The following is a 16,640-nucleotide window of genomic DNA, read 5'->3' on the forward strand; positions in this document are numbered from 1 at the left end:
TTGTTGCTTTGTTGGTTTTAGGAAAGCTTTTGGCACAATCCCCATGGATAAACTTTGGTACAAAATGGAGGAACTTGAGGTTCCTTTACACCTCAAAACAAATGTCCATAGGCTATATGAAGAGGTTAAAGTCAAAATCGTAACGTCAACTGACATATCCAAAAGTTTTAGGAGCGATATTAGGGTCAAGCAATGGTGTCCTTTGTCACCTATGCTTTTTGGTCTATATATTGACAAAATCGAAGAGTGGTTAAACAATGAAGATGTTGATGGTGTCCTTTTGGGTGATTTTATGGTAAGGCTTCTTTTGTATGCACATGACCTTATTTTGATTGCTAAATATGCTTCTGGCTTGCAAAAGCACTTACTTTCCCTTGAACTTTTTTTGTAAAACGGTGGGGATGCAAGTCAATATTGACAAGATGAAAGTGGTGGTTTTCTCTAACAAAAGGAATCATAATCAACACAAGTTTTAATTTGAAGGCAATGCTCTTGAAGAATTAGTAGATTACACATACCTCGGATTTGACTTAAATAAAAATATAAGTTGGGAAAGTTGCAAAAAGAAGAGAACTTTAGGAGGTTGGAAAGCATTTTATGCTTTTCAAAATAGGTGCAAAGAGGCAAAGTTATGGGACTAGAAGACTGCCTAAACTCTTTTTGGGCTTTTAGTGATTCCAATTGTTATCTATGAGTGTTAATTGTGGGCTAGTAGTACCTCTAACTTACATTGGAAGCAAATTGAGAAAATCCAAAAACACTTGATTACAAACAAGTTCAAAATTAAAAGTTTAGTCCCTTGTGATATCGTGTTGAGTGAAATGGGCACTGTCCCTATTGAAGCACTTGCTATGGTGCAGCTCATAAGATACTTAAAAAGAGTAGAGAAAATGGTAGAGGATGGATGGCCTAAGATTGTCTTCAAGGACTTTTTGTGCAAAAGAAAGAAGACTTTGATGCGACAAAATATCAAATGGTTCAATAAATGAGAGATTTACATTAACATGTGTCCCACAATGGTAAAGAGATAAACCCTCTACAACTTAGTATAGGATAGATGTGTAGGCGTTAGATGTTAGATGTTAGAAGCTAGATGTAAATAATTTTTAAATTCATTTTTTTTTTATATTGTAATTTTTTTAACTAATAAAATTAAAAACCATTTTTTAGATAAAAAAATCACAATATACATATGGCATTAAAATATATAACGTACTTATAAATTAACATATGTTTTACCATATAAATTAAAATAATGATTCCATAACCATATGTAAATTTAATTAATAAACACATAAAAAATTAATATTTACAATATAGCAAGATTCTTAACCATGAATATTCACCCCAACTTTACCATAGATGTTACAATACCACATACCCAAAAACCATAGATCATATATATATATATATTTTATTTTAATTTAATTTTATAACATTTTTTAAATTATGAAGATTCTTTTATATATATATATATATATATATATATATATATATAATTTATAACATTTTTTAAATTAACAAGATTCTTAACCATGCATATTGTTAATCTGTAACTATGCCTTGTTACAATATCATGGACGAATACCATAGTTTATCAATACCATTCACCCAAAAACATAACTGATTTCAAAATCAAAATATTTTATAAACATTTTATTTTAATTTTATTTTATAACATTTTAAAAGTAAAAAGGTATAGGGAAAATGTTGTAATGGTGTAATGTTTGTAAACTTTACATATCGACTCAATTAAAAAAGTAATTGCATAAAGAGAGGCTCTCTAGCCCAGTACGAGATGTTGTAATGTATGTAAACATTTTGACATGGTCAAAATAAAAATAAAAATAAAAATAAAAATACAATAAACTAAAATATAAAAATTAATAATGATAATTATCAATAAAACATTTTGACTTGGTCAAATTACATAAAATTAAAAATATAAATAATATAAAATTAACAATTAAAATTAAAATTGTAATCAATAATAAAACCAAGCTAGATCCACCTTAACTGGGATCAAATCCTTGAGATGAAAAGCTCTTTTTAGAGTGAAAGGAGGTTGGTTGATAAGTTCCACAACCCTATTTGGGATAAAGTGATAGGGATAAAGAAAAAATATCATATTGAAAAGTTCAATCCCACTTGCAATTGTCATCCAAAAGCATACAAATGGGCCAATATATCATGGAGACCTAAAATTCTCATTGCCAAGTTAAGAACTAACTCTCATCAACTTCATTGTGAAACTTGATGTAGTAAAAGACCAAAAAAAAGATTGGAAAGAAAGATTGTATATTTTTTGCACTTTTCAAAAAGTGGAAACAAAAAAACTAGGGATAACTCTTGGGAAGGATTGAAATGCAGAAATCTATTTGTGAGACGATGACTGAGATACGTAATTGCCCTAACAATGAGCTATTGGGAAAGATTGAAATGCAAAAATCATATTGAAATGCGGAAAGATTGAAATGCAAAAATCATATTGAAATGCAAAAATCTATTTGTGAGACGACTAGGATAGGTAATCACCCTAACAATAAGCTCTGAGAAAAATTGAAATGCATAAATCTATTTGTCTTGAGAAAAAATGAAATGCAAAAATCTATTTATGAAACTATTTAAGCTATTTGTAACCTCATAAACAATAAAAATGATTTCTCTATTTTTTTTACTTTCAAATTCTTTAAAAACATAAATTAAAAAAAATAAAAACTAATAAAAAATAAAAATAACAAACATAAAAATTACCAATGTATATCTTATATCACATCAACTAAATAAACCCATGAAAATATAAAACTACAAATCACAATGCCAACAAAGTAACCATTTGTATAATGTTGTCAACTAAGAGATATAGTCCATCCATTTTATCCTATTAAACAGTTGTCAAAGTAATCATCCATTTAAATGACTACTTAATTAGATTACTTGTAGAAAATTAAAATAACAAACATACCACAAGGAAATAAAAATGACCAATGTGTATCTTATGTCACATCAACTAAATAAACCCAGGAAAATATAAAACTACAAATCACAATGCCAACAAAGTAAGCAATAATGTTGTTAACTACGAGATATAGTCCATCCATTTTATCCTATTAAGCAATTGTCAAAGTAATCATTCATTTAAATGACTGCTTAATTAGATTACTTATAGATTGTCCATCCACATACTCGAATATCATTTATTTAACCATGCAACTGTATGTTCTTATTGAAATTTCTGCCATGTTTACCCAAAGTATAAGTGAACGCGTCATTTGGAGGGAGTAGCTAAGCAGTGATAGTGGATAAACCTCGCAAAACCTCTCATATAGGCTTTGCAAACACTCGGGCCTTGGCTGGCTGTAGCATTCGTATAGACGCTGCAAGAATGATGGCTGGAGCTTCATGCTTCTTCAGCGGTATTGCCCAGCCCTTCACTTTCCCTCCTCGTCGCCACACCCGAATTTTCTCAGTTCCCTCAACTCATCTGCGACCCATAACGAGAGTTCAGAACACAGTCCATCCAGTTATTATTTGCAAAGACGAAGGAGGGAAGGAACCCAAAGACGGAGAACCCACTGCAAAAACAGCCACCAAGAAATGCCCAGAGACACCAAGAGCATCGAAGGCATCCAAGACTGGATCTCTGGAAAATGTGGATTCTGTTGTTGATGGAGCTGAGCAGCCCCTTCTGCGTCCCGTTTCAGTCAAGATTCCTGTGGGCGACAGACATGTAATTAAGTGCTCTTTGCATTTTTTCTTTTCTTTTCCTACAGATAACACACTGGTGGGAAATTTTGTGGTCTAATTCTTTCGCAGTTTTGCATATGGGTGCTAGCAAAATATAGATTGAAATAATTCAGAGTCCATGTGGGTTACTGACAAATGCTTTTAATTATCTCCCATTTTATTGTTATTGTCGTTCGCATTGAAATATTGCAAACTTGCACAAGTTCATGACAACTTAAATTCTTGTGTATATATCTCATTACTTTACACTTTTGGTTGGTTTCTTCAACGTGTGTTCTCACTTATCTAGCCATCGTAGAGAGACAACCCTTGGGACTCCGGGGTGACTTTTTTTAATCCTTGATTAGGCTCATATAAATTATAAGCAACGTTTCTAACTCAGATACATCCAGAATTTCTGTAAAATATAAGAAAAAGCACATGGGACTGCAATCCAAAAAATAGTTTTAACAGCTGTAACAGCGCGGCAGAAAGCTCCCTGGGAGAAGGCTACAGAAAAGAGAAAAACGGAAATGAAACACCAATAAGAAATAATAGTACTGCATAGACGTCTTTAACCAATGGGAGAATTTTGAATTCAAAAATCTCTGAAATTAAACCTCCCATGGAGAGAAAGAAGTTATGGGCCCGAATGAGGAGCATGTTGAATTTCCACGACCTTGGGTTTAAGTTAGAGTCTTAAAATCACTGACGCTACGAAACGAAGAATCTCAACCATAAACTACTTTGCACAGCGGAAATATAAAGCATTAAATCACATATTCACAAATATACACAGTTTTTAACAAAATTGTACAATATTGTACAATCCCAATCTTTGTTATATTAAACCAAATCTGAACAATACAACAATCTATGTTATACAAGATACAATGACAAACTTTGCTGCAGTTTCGATGTCATATCTTGTCCTGCTGGTCCTTCGCTTCCGTACTCCTCACTAGTAGTGCTTTAGTCCATCAAGGCCACTTCACATTGAGACTCCAGGAGGGCTGCCACCTAACAATGCTGCATAACACTTCTGCTACATGTACACGGGCTCATAAATATGCTCTCTAGGTAGGCCTAATTCCAGAGCTCCAATCTGCCTTCGAGTAGCCTCTTTCGTCCATCAAAGAGCTACTTATTAGGCTGCAAACTTCACCCAATATCGCACCAAACAACGTCCTTGTCTGCTGCTCTAGGGCTACTTTAGGTAGCCAACACACTGCCCTCCAATCAGATCAATGTCACCCAATCACGTCACTGTCAATTCTGCTCCTAGGCAGATTCTTCACCTCCTCGGAAGATCCTCCACATGGTACCAACAGGCTGCTATGATCACGATCCAAAACTGGTCCGCAAACAAGGATCCAACACCTACAAGAATGTACTAAAATACATACCTCTGCTTACTGTTTTAGGGTCTGTCCTTCTGCTGTTGACTTTGGCCTAGCTAGGGCAAGATAACAGTCCCTTCTAGCCCTCAGCTCATGCCCAAAAATCCTCCTCACAGCTGCGGGTTTGCTTCCTTGAGAAGCTGTCCCTATACGCTGTACCAAATGGATGTCATAACTTGATGGGATTAATACTTTGATTTGATGATGTGATTATGATCCTTGAAGAATGAAGACACACTAACCCCTTGATGAATTTGTCCATAAGTGATAGTAAAGCAATTGATGGCGACTTGTCATGACTATGATATATATATATATGAGAACCTGATATAGTTTGTCTCTGTGATTTGACAACTTTGTTGTTGCATGACATATGAGATATAGGTTGATGTCGTGATTAATGATGAGTGAAGAAGCTTCCCATTCAGAGGGAGAGATCCTTGATGAGATCCCGACACCTATATTTATTTCAATTTGTGATGGATGATTAGAAGTTCCATGATTACAGAATGAAACAATGATCATCTGATTCGATTATTGAGCTAACAGTTTTTGTTGACCGGTATGATTTATCCTATGCAACATCAGGATCCACATCTCATTTAGAAGTGCTTTTATGGCATGCTGGATTGCATTGATGGATTATTGTTATTGTATTAAATAGATGCTTGTATGCACTCTGAGTCTGGATCATATATAGTTGGGACATAAAAATCTTCACGTATTAAGATAATATTGTGACTTGTGGATATTGCCTCCTTGCGTAAGAGGGAGTAAGGATGAATATGGTATTCCTTTCTTCATGTTATATATTTGTTCTAACATTTGATGTCCTATATGAACAGGAAAATAGAGAACTGTTGCTCTTGGTAATATATGAGGTACTATAATTGAACTCCTCCGTACGCTGTTTGAGCCAGTACCAGACACGAACACTTTGATATGTTTCTGATCTTCAGAGAGCAACGTGGATTGATGGATGTGGCCCTCCTAGGAAAGGGTTTGAGCTAATCAAGGACACTGAGCTAGCTCTTCCCCTCTGTCTGATCTCCTAGGGTGGGGAATGGAGTTGGTGGGCTCCTGGGGATGAGAGACCTTTGACTGATAGGGTGTATATGGATTTGGGATCCCCCTAGTTAGAGTATGCCCCAGTTAGCATCCTGCCAACTTTATGGGATAACCTCCCCATCTGGCTAATGGGATGAGGGACTTGGGATAGAGTGTGATCCCTACCCCTTGCAATTGATGGATCTTGCCCAAGTTGGTGGATGCAGGTGTTCTACGATCTGACTCTTTAGGGTTATGATGGATGATCAGGGACAATAGGGTAAAGTGTGATCCTTACCTTTGGTAAGTTGATCTCACCTATTGTCAGGGACTTTGGGATAGAGTGTGATCCCTACGCATTGGGGTAGGTTGATCTCTCCCATTGTCTCTGGTTCCGGGTGGTAGCTATGGCTCCCCAATGATGATGATGATGATTTTGGGTGGGAGCAGAGTCTCCCCGATGGTGATGGAGTTAGGGGGGTAGCTGGAGCTCCTCTGCAACAATTCTTCTTCTTTAGATTCAAGAATGTTCAACATGAGATGAGTAGAGACAAGTTGAGATGTGCCGAGACGAGATATGACTTGATGATGATGATGATCCTACTTCAGATGATCGTTTGGATTATTGATATAGGGTGGAAGCTGGATGCTCCCCTATGATGATGGTTGAGTTGGGCTCCCCAATTATGGTATGGGTTGAGATGGAATCCCCTATGATGGTTCTTCTTCTTCTTCTATTACATCGAGATCGTTCAACTGATGATTAAAGGAAACTGAGATGAGATGTGCTGAGATTAGTAGGGTTTGAGGATTGATCTCCCCTACCCTTGATTATGGACTATTCTTCTTTTATGTGAGATGAGACATTACAACTGCCTACCTTCGCATATTGAGACATGTCATCCTAGGTGAGCTTCATGATGTTAATGGAAATTCCTCCCTAACTGAGAGAGAGTGTTAATTTTTGGGCAGCTAGGGAGAAATTCCCTAGGTCACAATTTGATTATGTTTCAAATAATGAATCAAAAAGGGATTTTATTTTTGATCCTCATGTCAGCTCTATTGGAGGGAAATAATTAAAGTTGAAATTCAAATTATGCTCAAGTCGACCTGCCCCTAAGGATACGACCGTTCGCTCATGGAATCATCTATAAATAGCAAATTAGGCTAGTCATTTATGTGTGGAGAATTCAGATCTCTATCTGCACTTTGCACTCGTCTGAGGTCTTCGTTTAGCTACAGGTGTCTCGTGTTTTTCTTTGGATCAGGTCTTCCGCATTTCTATGGCTCCAGTTCTTTCGCATTTCCAGAACACCAGAGATCTCGCACTCTTGGATTCACATTCGCATCAAAGATCCTCACATCTCTATGATCCCTCATCGCTCTGGTTTGGTCACATTGTAACGACATATGAATTCTCGCATCTCGCAAATCTTGATGACCTCTATTTATGATCAACCTTGACTCAATAAGTCTTGCATCTCGACTCTATAGTCTCGACATATTTATTTGGCACAATATCTTATATATGAAGTTTTTAGGCACAATAGTTTTGTTTCTTATCTCAAGTACTCTCGGCACAATGGTTATGTATATGGTTTCCTGACGATGTATTTGGATATGGTTATGTATATGGTTTCCTGTCGATGTATTTGGATATGTCAATATATAATACATGACGATGTATATAAGCGGTATACATGGAAGCATTGTATATGATGTGTATTGTTGCAATAACATCATTCTGTGATATCTACAGATTGTCCCTCTGATCAGATTTAATAGTTCTGGAAGCATACATCAGACATAATATGGCAGACAAGATCTACATCACATAGCAAGACTCTTCAGATATCACATGGCAGACATCTCATATTTGTCATAGCAGACATCTCTTGTATATGGCAAACATGTCTTGTATGGACATGACAATCATCACATACATTGTCATGACAGACATCTCTTGTATATGGCAAACATCTTTTGTATGGACCTGAAAATCATCACATACATTGTCATGGCAGACATCTCTTGTATATGGCAAACATCTCTTGTATGGACATGACAGTCATCCTATACATCGGACATGGCATGGCAGACATAAGACTCCATATGGTTTCCTTTTTGTGGCATAACTCGCATGGCATTAATTATTTATATCACATTCTTACATCTCTTCACATGGCAGATCATAAAATTCATATGATGTCCTTCACATGGCAGACCAAACATGATGTATTGATTCTATTTGCATGGTAGACATGATTTCTTATGATATATCCTGTGATTTTATATGGATGACTTTTTTTGATCTTGTATGGAAGACATGCCCTTGTATGGATGGCAGAGTAGTTCATATGATGATGACAGACCTTTATATGTGACATCCGGATGACAGTTCAATGATAGCAAACCTTATATAATGATGACATTATTTGGATGACAGACCTTTATATGTGACATTCAGATGGTAGTTCAATGATAGCAGACCTTATATAATGATGACATTATTTGGATGATAGACCTTTATATGTGACATTCAGATGGCAGTTCAATGATAGCAGACCTTATACAATGATGACATTATTTCGATGACAGACCCTGGTTGATAGCAAAAATACATATGACATGACCTTTATGATTCGAAGAGACAAGTGTTCAATAGCTTGGTTTTGAGATCTCTTGTCAAAATGGCACCAACTTCAGATCTTGGACAACCAGGATACTCCTAATGTTGGGAGAGAATGAGGTTCTGAATAATGTGGAGAAAGTTATTCTAGAGCCAGAGGGAGTTGAGAAGAAAGCTGAGTATAAGAAGAATGAAGCCAAGGTGAAGAGAATCTTGGTAAATTCCATAAAGGACCACTTGATTCCTCATGTTGCTGCATTGAAGACTGCCAAGGAAGTATATGATACTCTGGTAGGATTGTATCAGAGTAGTGTTACCACAATCTAGCAGGGGTTCCTAAGGGACAACTACTAGACCAAATGGCAACAACGGGACAATCACCCACTGTAACCTCAGTCAATGCCTCCTCTTTACGGATTTTCACCAATCGGAGGAGTCCCAGTATGAAGGAAATCACTAGAAAGATGAGGTCAATAACAATGTACAATGTGCTTTCCAAAAGCCCATTCAAATGAGAGACTCAAATAATAGCTTGCTTGCTTCAAAAGCAAAAGAAGGGGCTCTCTAAGAAGGGCTTATGGGTAGGAAGCCTTGTCCTAGGGAGAAAGGGTAGTCAACATAAGGGATGTACCTAGATCAAGGATTCCTAGAGAAATAGAAGGACCTCTCTTAGGGTTTTGTGAGATAACAAGCATGCAAAAGTTTGAGACCACAAGAGAGACCTAGGGGATCCAAGCAAGACCTAGGGTTTGGGATGATCATCAACAATATGACTAGGTCAAGCAAGGATGAGAAGAAAGGGTCAAAGGAAGGTGAACTTTCAACGAGTTTTCAAGAGCAAATGACCCTTGAAATGCTACTAACCAAGGAAGGTGAAGAATAGAAACGATTTTGGAGCTAGGGCTTGAGATTTCTCTCAAACTAGCCACGGGAATTGCTTGAAACTTTGAGGGCACCTATAGGAAAGGACAACACCATAGTGTACCAATTTGCACTAGGCCTTAGCTGGCCTTCTAGGGTTAGGGATGAAAATAGAAAAAGAGGAAGAAAAAGGGTTCAAGGAAGGGTGGCGACCAAGGGATTCTACTAGTGCCTATACTTGAAGGTTAAATTGACCTTCAAGGAGGCTAAAAGAGGAAGCCCTAACTACCCCTTTTAACATTTACCTTCATTACATTAATTAATGGAATTTCATGGACAAATTATAACAATTTTTTCACTAGGAACATTCATTTCACATCATCAATGAGTAACATATGCAAAACTTCCCAACATCATATTTTCACACCTTATCAAGTAAATTAGGGCATAAATTTTCACTATGATAAAGAATTCCATGCATTAGACATTTGCATTAAGATATTCAACAAGAAAAGGCGCTTACTAGATAATATGAATTATATCCATCCATCAATAACGCATTTAGAAGCTCCAAAAATATAGCAATATATCCATACATCAAAGTGCATCCCAAAAAACATCCAAATTCTCTCCAAAAATTGCAGGCTGAAATCCTCTAAAGAGGCTAGTGAAAATTCCAAGTATGATGATTGATACAAATGAGGCTCTCTTGTATTTATATGAGCCTTAGGGTTCGGATTATGTCTAATTAGCCTAATGATGACCCTAGAATAAAATAATGTGCAGAATAACACTATACTTTCATGACAAGTCCACCAAATAGCTCCAAAAGTGAATGATAAGCCTCTCAAGAGGGCCGAAATAGCTCCATATTTTGCATTTTATGGTACATTTTATGATGTGAGTAGCCAAATTATGCTTTTAACTTTCTTTTTAGCTACATCAACCTCTGGGGCATCGTTCTAGGCCCGACCCAAAGTGTGGACAAGGGGAGGGGGAGGCTAACACCTTGTGGAACCAATGGACAAATGTGGACCATGATGAGAAATATGTGGAAAGGGGTTATAACGAGCAGAGGGGAGTGTTGTATGTGGTGTCGGGAAGTGGGACCACGCAACCAAAATCGGGGTTTCCCTTGTAGTGCCACTCCTAAAGCTAGTAGCTAACAAAGGAAATCCCACGGGACTAGGATTCAAGACTAACTGCGAAGTTGGACAAGGGAACAAGAGTACAAACCAAGTCCATTCTTTCCGCCGAATCCCCCCACTAGTCCATGTCCAAATGTATCCATGATAGGTAAGCAAAAATACCCAATTACATAATGAATGCAATACCTTCGAGGTTGGAAGGCCCACCTTCAAACATATGAGCATACAAATGGGTGAGGGCACATAATGAATGGCTCGAGTGGCGGAGAATAGTGGCACATCAAGCTATCTGGTGGCTGCAAGGAGCTGTTGGCTGCCGACTAAAGACAAATATAGGAGAAAAAATTCTCCTATGGGTGTCACCCACTAATGGTGGGTAACAAGCAACAACACTAATAGGAAGTTAACCTTGAGAATGTCTTTGTAATGTCATGATGACTAGATCAGATTCTGTTGTCTCATATCTTATCTGAGTCTCCTAGATCAGAGATGAGCTTGTAGCCATTGGAGATACTATTGATGATACAAAGCTTGTTATAGTGACTCTTGTTAGTTTTTGTAGCATCAGATGGTGTTTTAGTCTCGACTTTGGTCAGAGAGGCTAAGAAACACTAGGACTCCAAAACCCATAAATCGTTTATGGAAAATCTACCTAGAAACAACTCATTTAAGTTAATTAATCAATAATTAAAATTCTCGTAAGAGGACTCCAAAACCCCATAAATTGTTTCTGGAAAATCTACCTAGAAACAACTCATTTAAGTTAATTAATCAATAATTAAAATTCTCGTAAGTCTAACTTAGGAAAAGTGATTAATTAACAACAATTAATTGAGAATGGTGAGATTTCTCTAGAAACTCACACGGATCAACTCAGAAATGATCTTAGCCATCAATAAAGATTTAATCGTGGCCATTGGTGATCCAACAAGGGATTATAAGAGGAGGTCAATGGGGTTGATGGAGAACACACTTGAGGTCAAGTTCCTTGGTAGAGATCGAGTTTCCTAGTTGCAGTGATTCAACAGAGGAGAGTTCGAGTCAGAGAAGGGACGCAAAGACAGTGAAGGGAAGAGATAATGAGTCAGGAGGAGGATTTCCAGATTCAGAGAGGCAACAAAAAATGACAAGAGTATTCCACAGTGAGGTTTCACAGAAGCTTCAACAAAGCAATTCGATTTTGTTGGGGAGGAGGTCAATTCAACTTCCAGAGGCCGGGAAAGTCTTCTAGAGGTCCAAAGAGTCACTTCCAGCAGCAAAGGTAGAAAGGACAACTTGATCAGAGAGGGTTTCCAACCACATGTGTAAGGATCTGTGCAGAGGCAGTGCAAAAGGCACTGTCCAAGGGTTGGATGGCTAGTTTTTAGAGGGAGCCAAGTGACGGGATTGCTTATGGAGTGAGAAATTTTCTCTCAAATTATTTTGTTAGATTTTGCTGATTGAATAGCCATGTGGCCATCCAGAGATTGTACTCAGAAAATTTTCTCTATTGCATAATAATAAAACCCTAATCTGCTGCACTGATTTTTCCGCATTGGGTTTTCCGGGGACAGTTGTCCAAAAATAACAGTGTCATTTTATTTTGTGTGTGTATTATTTTCTCAGTTCGTATTTTTGCTTCCACAATATTTTTTATGTGACTTTGTTGCCAAATCAACATGGCTTCTTAGAAGATGGTCTGCCCAATCATGCAAAGACATCAACACTCCTTCTCAACAAGGGAGACATTCTGCATCAGAGAGTCACTTCGAGTAGCAGAGCCAGGCGAGATAGCTTGATTAGAGAGGGTTTCCAGCCACATGTGTGAGGGTCTACGCAGAGGCAACACAAAAGGGTTTGCGTAGAGGCAATGCAAAAGGGTCTACGCAAGGGTTGGAAGCCCTGTTTTCAGAGGGAGCCAAGTGCCGGGATTGCTTGTGGAGTGAGATAAATTTTCTCTCAAATTATTTTTGTCAGATTATGCTGATTGGATAGCCAACTGGGCATCCAGAGATTGTACTCATAAATTTCTCACTGTTGCATAATAATAAAATCCTCATTTGTTGCACCGATTTTCCAGCATTGAGTTTTTCCAGGGACGATTGTCCAAAAATAACAGTGTCATATTTTATTTTGTGTGTGCATTATTTTCTCAGTTCCTATTTTTGCTTCCGCAGTATTTTTTATGGTAAAGAAATTGCAATGTGAATTATTCGTTGTTTGTCATAGCAAATAAACTGCTTAATAATTATCCAGTTAGAAGAATAATTTCCAGTTGTTGCATTTCAAGGATTTTTCACAACTCTCAATGGATTTCCCTCCTCATGGGAGCCATTTATTCAGGGAATTTGTGCACGAGAAAAACTACCCAAGTTTGATAAGCTATGGACTGATTGTGTCCAAGAGGAGACCAAATTGTTGTCTAGGAATAGCTTGTAGAATCCACAAGATGAAGAAACTCAAGCTCTTGCAGCTCACACAAGGAAAGGAAAAGGAAGAAGGAACTTTGGAAAGTTTGATAAGAAGAATACAGGTAGAAGACCTGCTCTTGTTCAGGATCAGAAGAAGAAGGATATGTCAAAGGTCAAGTGCTTCATTTGTCATGATTTTGGACACTATGCCTCCCAGTGTCCTGAGAAGAAAAGGAAGGGAAAGCAACATGCATCAACAACCAATGTTGATGATAATGATGATGAGCATCCACCTCAGAAGAAGTCAAAGGGATTTTTCCTTTAGAAACTATTACCAATAATAGAGATGTTCAATTGGTGGAAAAGGCATATGACAGGTTTCTGAGTCTCTCTTACAGATTTTTCAGAGAGGAAGTTGACAATTCCCTACAATGCTCAGATCAAGAGATAAGTACATTATATTTTTTCTCCATTGATTATATTATTACTTTATTTTTGATTCAGCTTCTTGTCCTTATATTTTGCTTGGTTATGATTTTTTCCTTTCTTTTCCATGGCCTCTTGAATGGGGAAAGGAACAACTGGTCCATTGCGAAGGTTGCTAAGGCGATGATTTACGCATTAGATGGCAACATACGAGCAAGATTTGTGGCAAGAGGGTTTTCCCAGAAAGAGTGTGTGGACTACGAGGAGATTTTTGCTCTAGCCACCAGATGGTCAGGTTCTTGTATGGCCTAAGGGCTCGAGCATAGACTCAATAGGAAGTGATTGATGTTCGAGAGGGAGGATTCTATAGATTATTAGGACAACCAAGACCTTGTTGGAATTTGGCAACTCAGGGAGAAATTCCCTTCTTTGGGAAGGCTTCCTCATCTAGAGAATACCCTACTAGTCCTTGGAAGAATTTAATTTACACAAGGAAAAATATTATTTTAATGCGGGAACCCACATCCACACAAAAGTACAGGTCGAGCTGGGCAAGGAAATTTGACCCCCCTCAACCTCATATAAATAGACCTCATGTCATATCACTTGGAGGCATCATAGACACATCACAACTTCTCTTGATTGGTTTGTACAACTTTGAAATTGCAGGCTTGAGTTCACATGTGTGAAGGAGAGAGTCTTTTTTTGTTGACCGAGTTTGACTTCTGTTTTGGGCCTTTGACTAGTGTTGACTTTTGGATTTTGAGCATGGTTTGACTTTGGATTTTGGATCTGTTTGGAAGGCCGAGTTGACTGGCACATTGATTGAGATTTTCTAGGTTGTTTGACAAGTGTTGACTGTAGATTTTCGGTTAGGGTTTATGCAAGTCAAAGTTTGATTTTGACCAGAATTTGTATAGGCAAATTTTGATTGATTTGACCAGGTTTGACTAAAGGAAGGAGACCACATCTTTTGATTGGTTGATTGAGCTCTTTGGAGGCTGATTTGATCGTTGACCGTTAACTGATTAGGGTTGCTTTGATTGTTGTTCACTTTGACCAGAAATTGCAGATTTGACTACATTGCTCATTTGGGATAGGATATTGGATAGTTGACTTGGTTAGTCAAGGGTTTGACCCTTTGACTCATTGTTGTGTACTTGGACATTGTATCTCTCTGAACAATTTATGACAATTGAATAGAAGAAGAATTTTTAAAGGGTTTCCCCCCCTGTTGGGTTTTTCTTTGGTCTTTGACCAAATCTTGTGTCTCTATTGTTCTTGGTTGTCTTCTATTGCATTTGGTTTACTATTCTATCTACAATTGCTTATTGTTGCTGGAAGATTGAATTTATATTGGATAAAGTGATTGCTAATTGAAGAAGAAATTGTAATAAGTGATTGTTTCAACATAGAACTTTGAAAGATTAATAGACCATGCTAGATGACAGGAAGAGTTTCTAGTTTCGAGGAAGTAGATAGTCAGGAAAAATGGAAGGAGTAGCCTTCTAAGAGGATGTCATGGGTTGAGATTATCAAACAAGATGCTTAAAGATGGGAGGTCTCTGGGCTTTGTATGCCTTTTATGAGGGGACCATGTTAGACAATAGAGTAGGCTTTAGTGATAGAGAAAGGAACAATGGCAAAAGGAATTGCTTATGTGACAAAGGGAGCAACCTGGATTACCACAAAAGGATTTGCTTCAGTGTTAGAGGGAGTTGGTCAAAAGTTTGAGATGAAGAATCTTGGATTGATATATTATTTTGTGGGATTGGAGGTGTGGTAAAGACCTGATGAGATCTTCTTCAGACAAGGGAAGCACATTGTTCAGATTGTGAAGAGATTCCATATGATGGACTGCAAGTCCATGGCTACACCTATCATAATCAATCCAAAGAAGCTGAGTGATTCCGCTTCAGATTTAGATTTGGTGGATCCCATAATGTACAAGTAGTTGATTGGATCCTTGATGTACTTGGTTAACACTAGGATGGTATTTGCTTTGTAGTGAACACCCTGAGCCATTATATGGTCGAGTCAAGGCAGATACATTGGGTTGCAACAAAGCATGTGTTGAGGTACCTACGTGGTATAGTTGGATATGGTTTGAGATATATCTCAAGTGGTGAAGTGAGGTTGTAGGGATATATAGATTCAGATTAAGCAGGGAGTGCAGAGGACATAAAGAGCACCTTGGGAGTGCTGCTTCAACTTGGGTTCAACTATGATATCCTAGTTTAACAGGAAGTAGACTTCTGTCGCACTCAGTACAACAAAATTAGGGTATATTGCAGTCTGTGTTGCAGGTTAGGATGCAATATGGCTTCAAAAGCTACTTGCAAGGCTATTTGATTAGGTCAAAGCACATTGAGATCAAATATCATTTCATCCGAGACTCTAGTACATATCCACAAATGAGAAAATCGCTGACATTCTCACCAAGCCTCTAGATTGAAGTTTTGTATACTTCAGACAAGCTTGGCGTGATGTAGAATGTCTCCCTTGTTGAGAGGGAGTGTTGATGTCTTTGCATGATTGGGCATACCATCTTCTAAGAAGCCTTGTTGATTTGGCTGGGTCATGTTGATTTGATTGGGGGTGAGTGGCCTAGGGCAACTGTAGGATTGGGCAAATCTTCTCCTGAGAAACCATGGATTGGGTCATGCTAATTTGACTAGAGGAGATTGATGCAATTTCCCTGAGAAACCATAAGGACTTTGGTTGGGACATGTTGATTTGGCTAGGGGTGAATTGTCTAGGGTAAGATCCTCTCCTAAGAGTCCATGAAGGACTTTGGCTGGGTCATGCTGATTTGACTAGAGGAGATTAATACATTTACTTGAGGAGCCATGCTAATTTGGCTAGGCCATGTTGATTTGGCTAGGGGTAAATGGCCCAAGATACTCACATTGCCTACTCTAGGATGGAGTGATCTATAGACGTGCATGTGAAAAGACACTACATCAACATAGTAAACTCATGAACTTTTCTTGTGGAGGAGAAATTTCAGCTT

The 16,640-nt window shown here is 37.8% G+C and overlaps 1 protein-coding gene across 2 annotated transcripts in view; it reads left to right on the forward strand.

Moving 5' to 3' along the window:
- The first annotated feature begins 3,235 nt into the window (after window positions 1-3,235).
- LOC149182384 (putative polyribonucleotide nucleotidyltransferase 1, chloroplastic) overlaps window positions 3,236-16,640 on the forward strand; it is a 411,698-nt gene continuing 398,293 nt past the window's right edge. The window contains exon 1 of one of the 2 annotated variants that reach the window (XM_089416829.1): window positions 3,236-3,730. In XM_089416829.1, the coding sequence (XP_089272955.1) occupies window positions 3,386-3,730 (345 nt within the window). In that variant the 5' untranslated portion in view covers window positions 3,236-3,385. The remainder of the gene's footprint in view (window positions 3,731-16,640) is intronic. The other variant, XM_089416828.1, reaches the window with a different exon arrangement.

The sequence above is a fragment of the Pinus tabuliformis genome, chromosome 3_2, assembly GCF_031772625.1.
Source record: "Pinus tabuliformis cultivar Carrire ecotype Pingquan chromosome 3_2, CPIR1, whole genome shotgun sequence".
In the NCBI taxonomy this organism is placed as follows: domain Eukaryota; kingdom Viridiplantae; phylum Streptophyta; class Pinopsida; order Pinales; family Pinaceae; genus Pinus; species Pinus tabuliformis.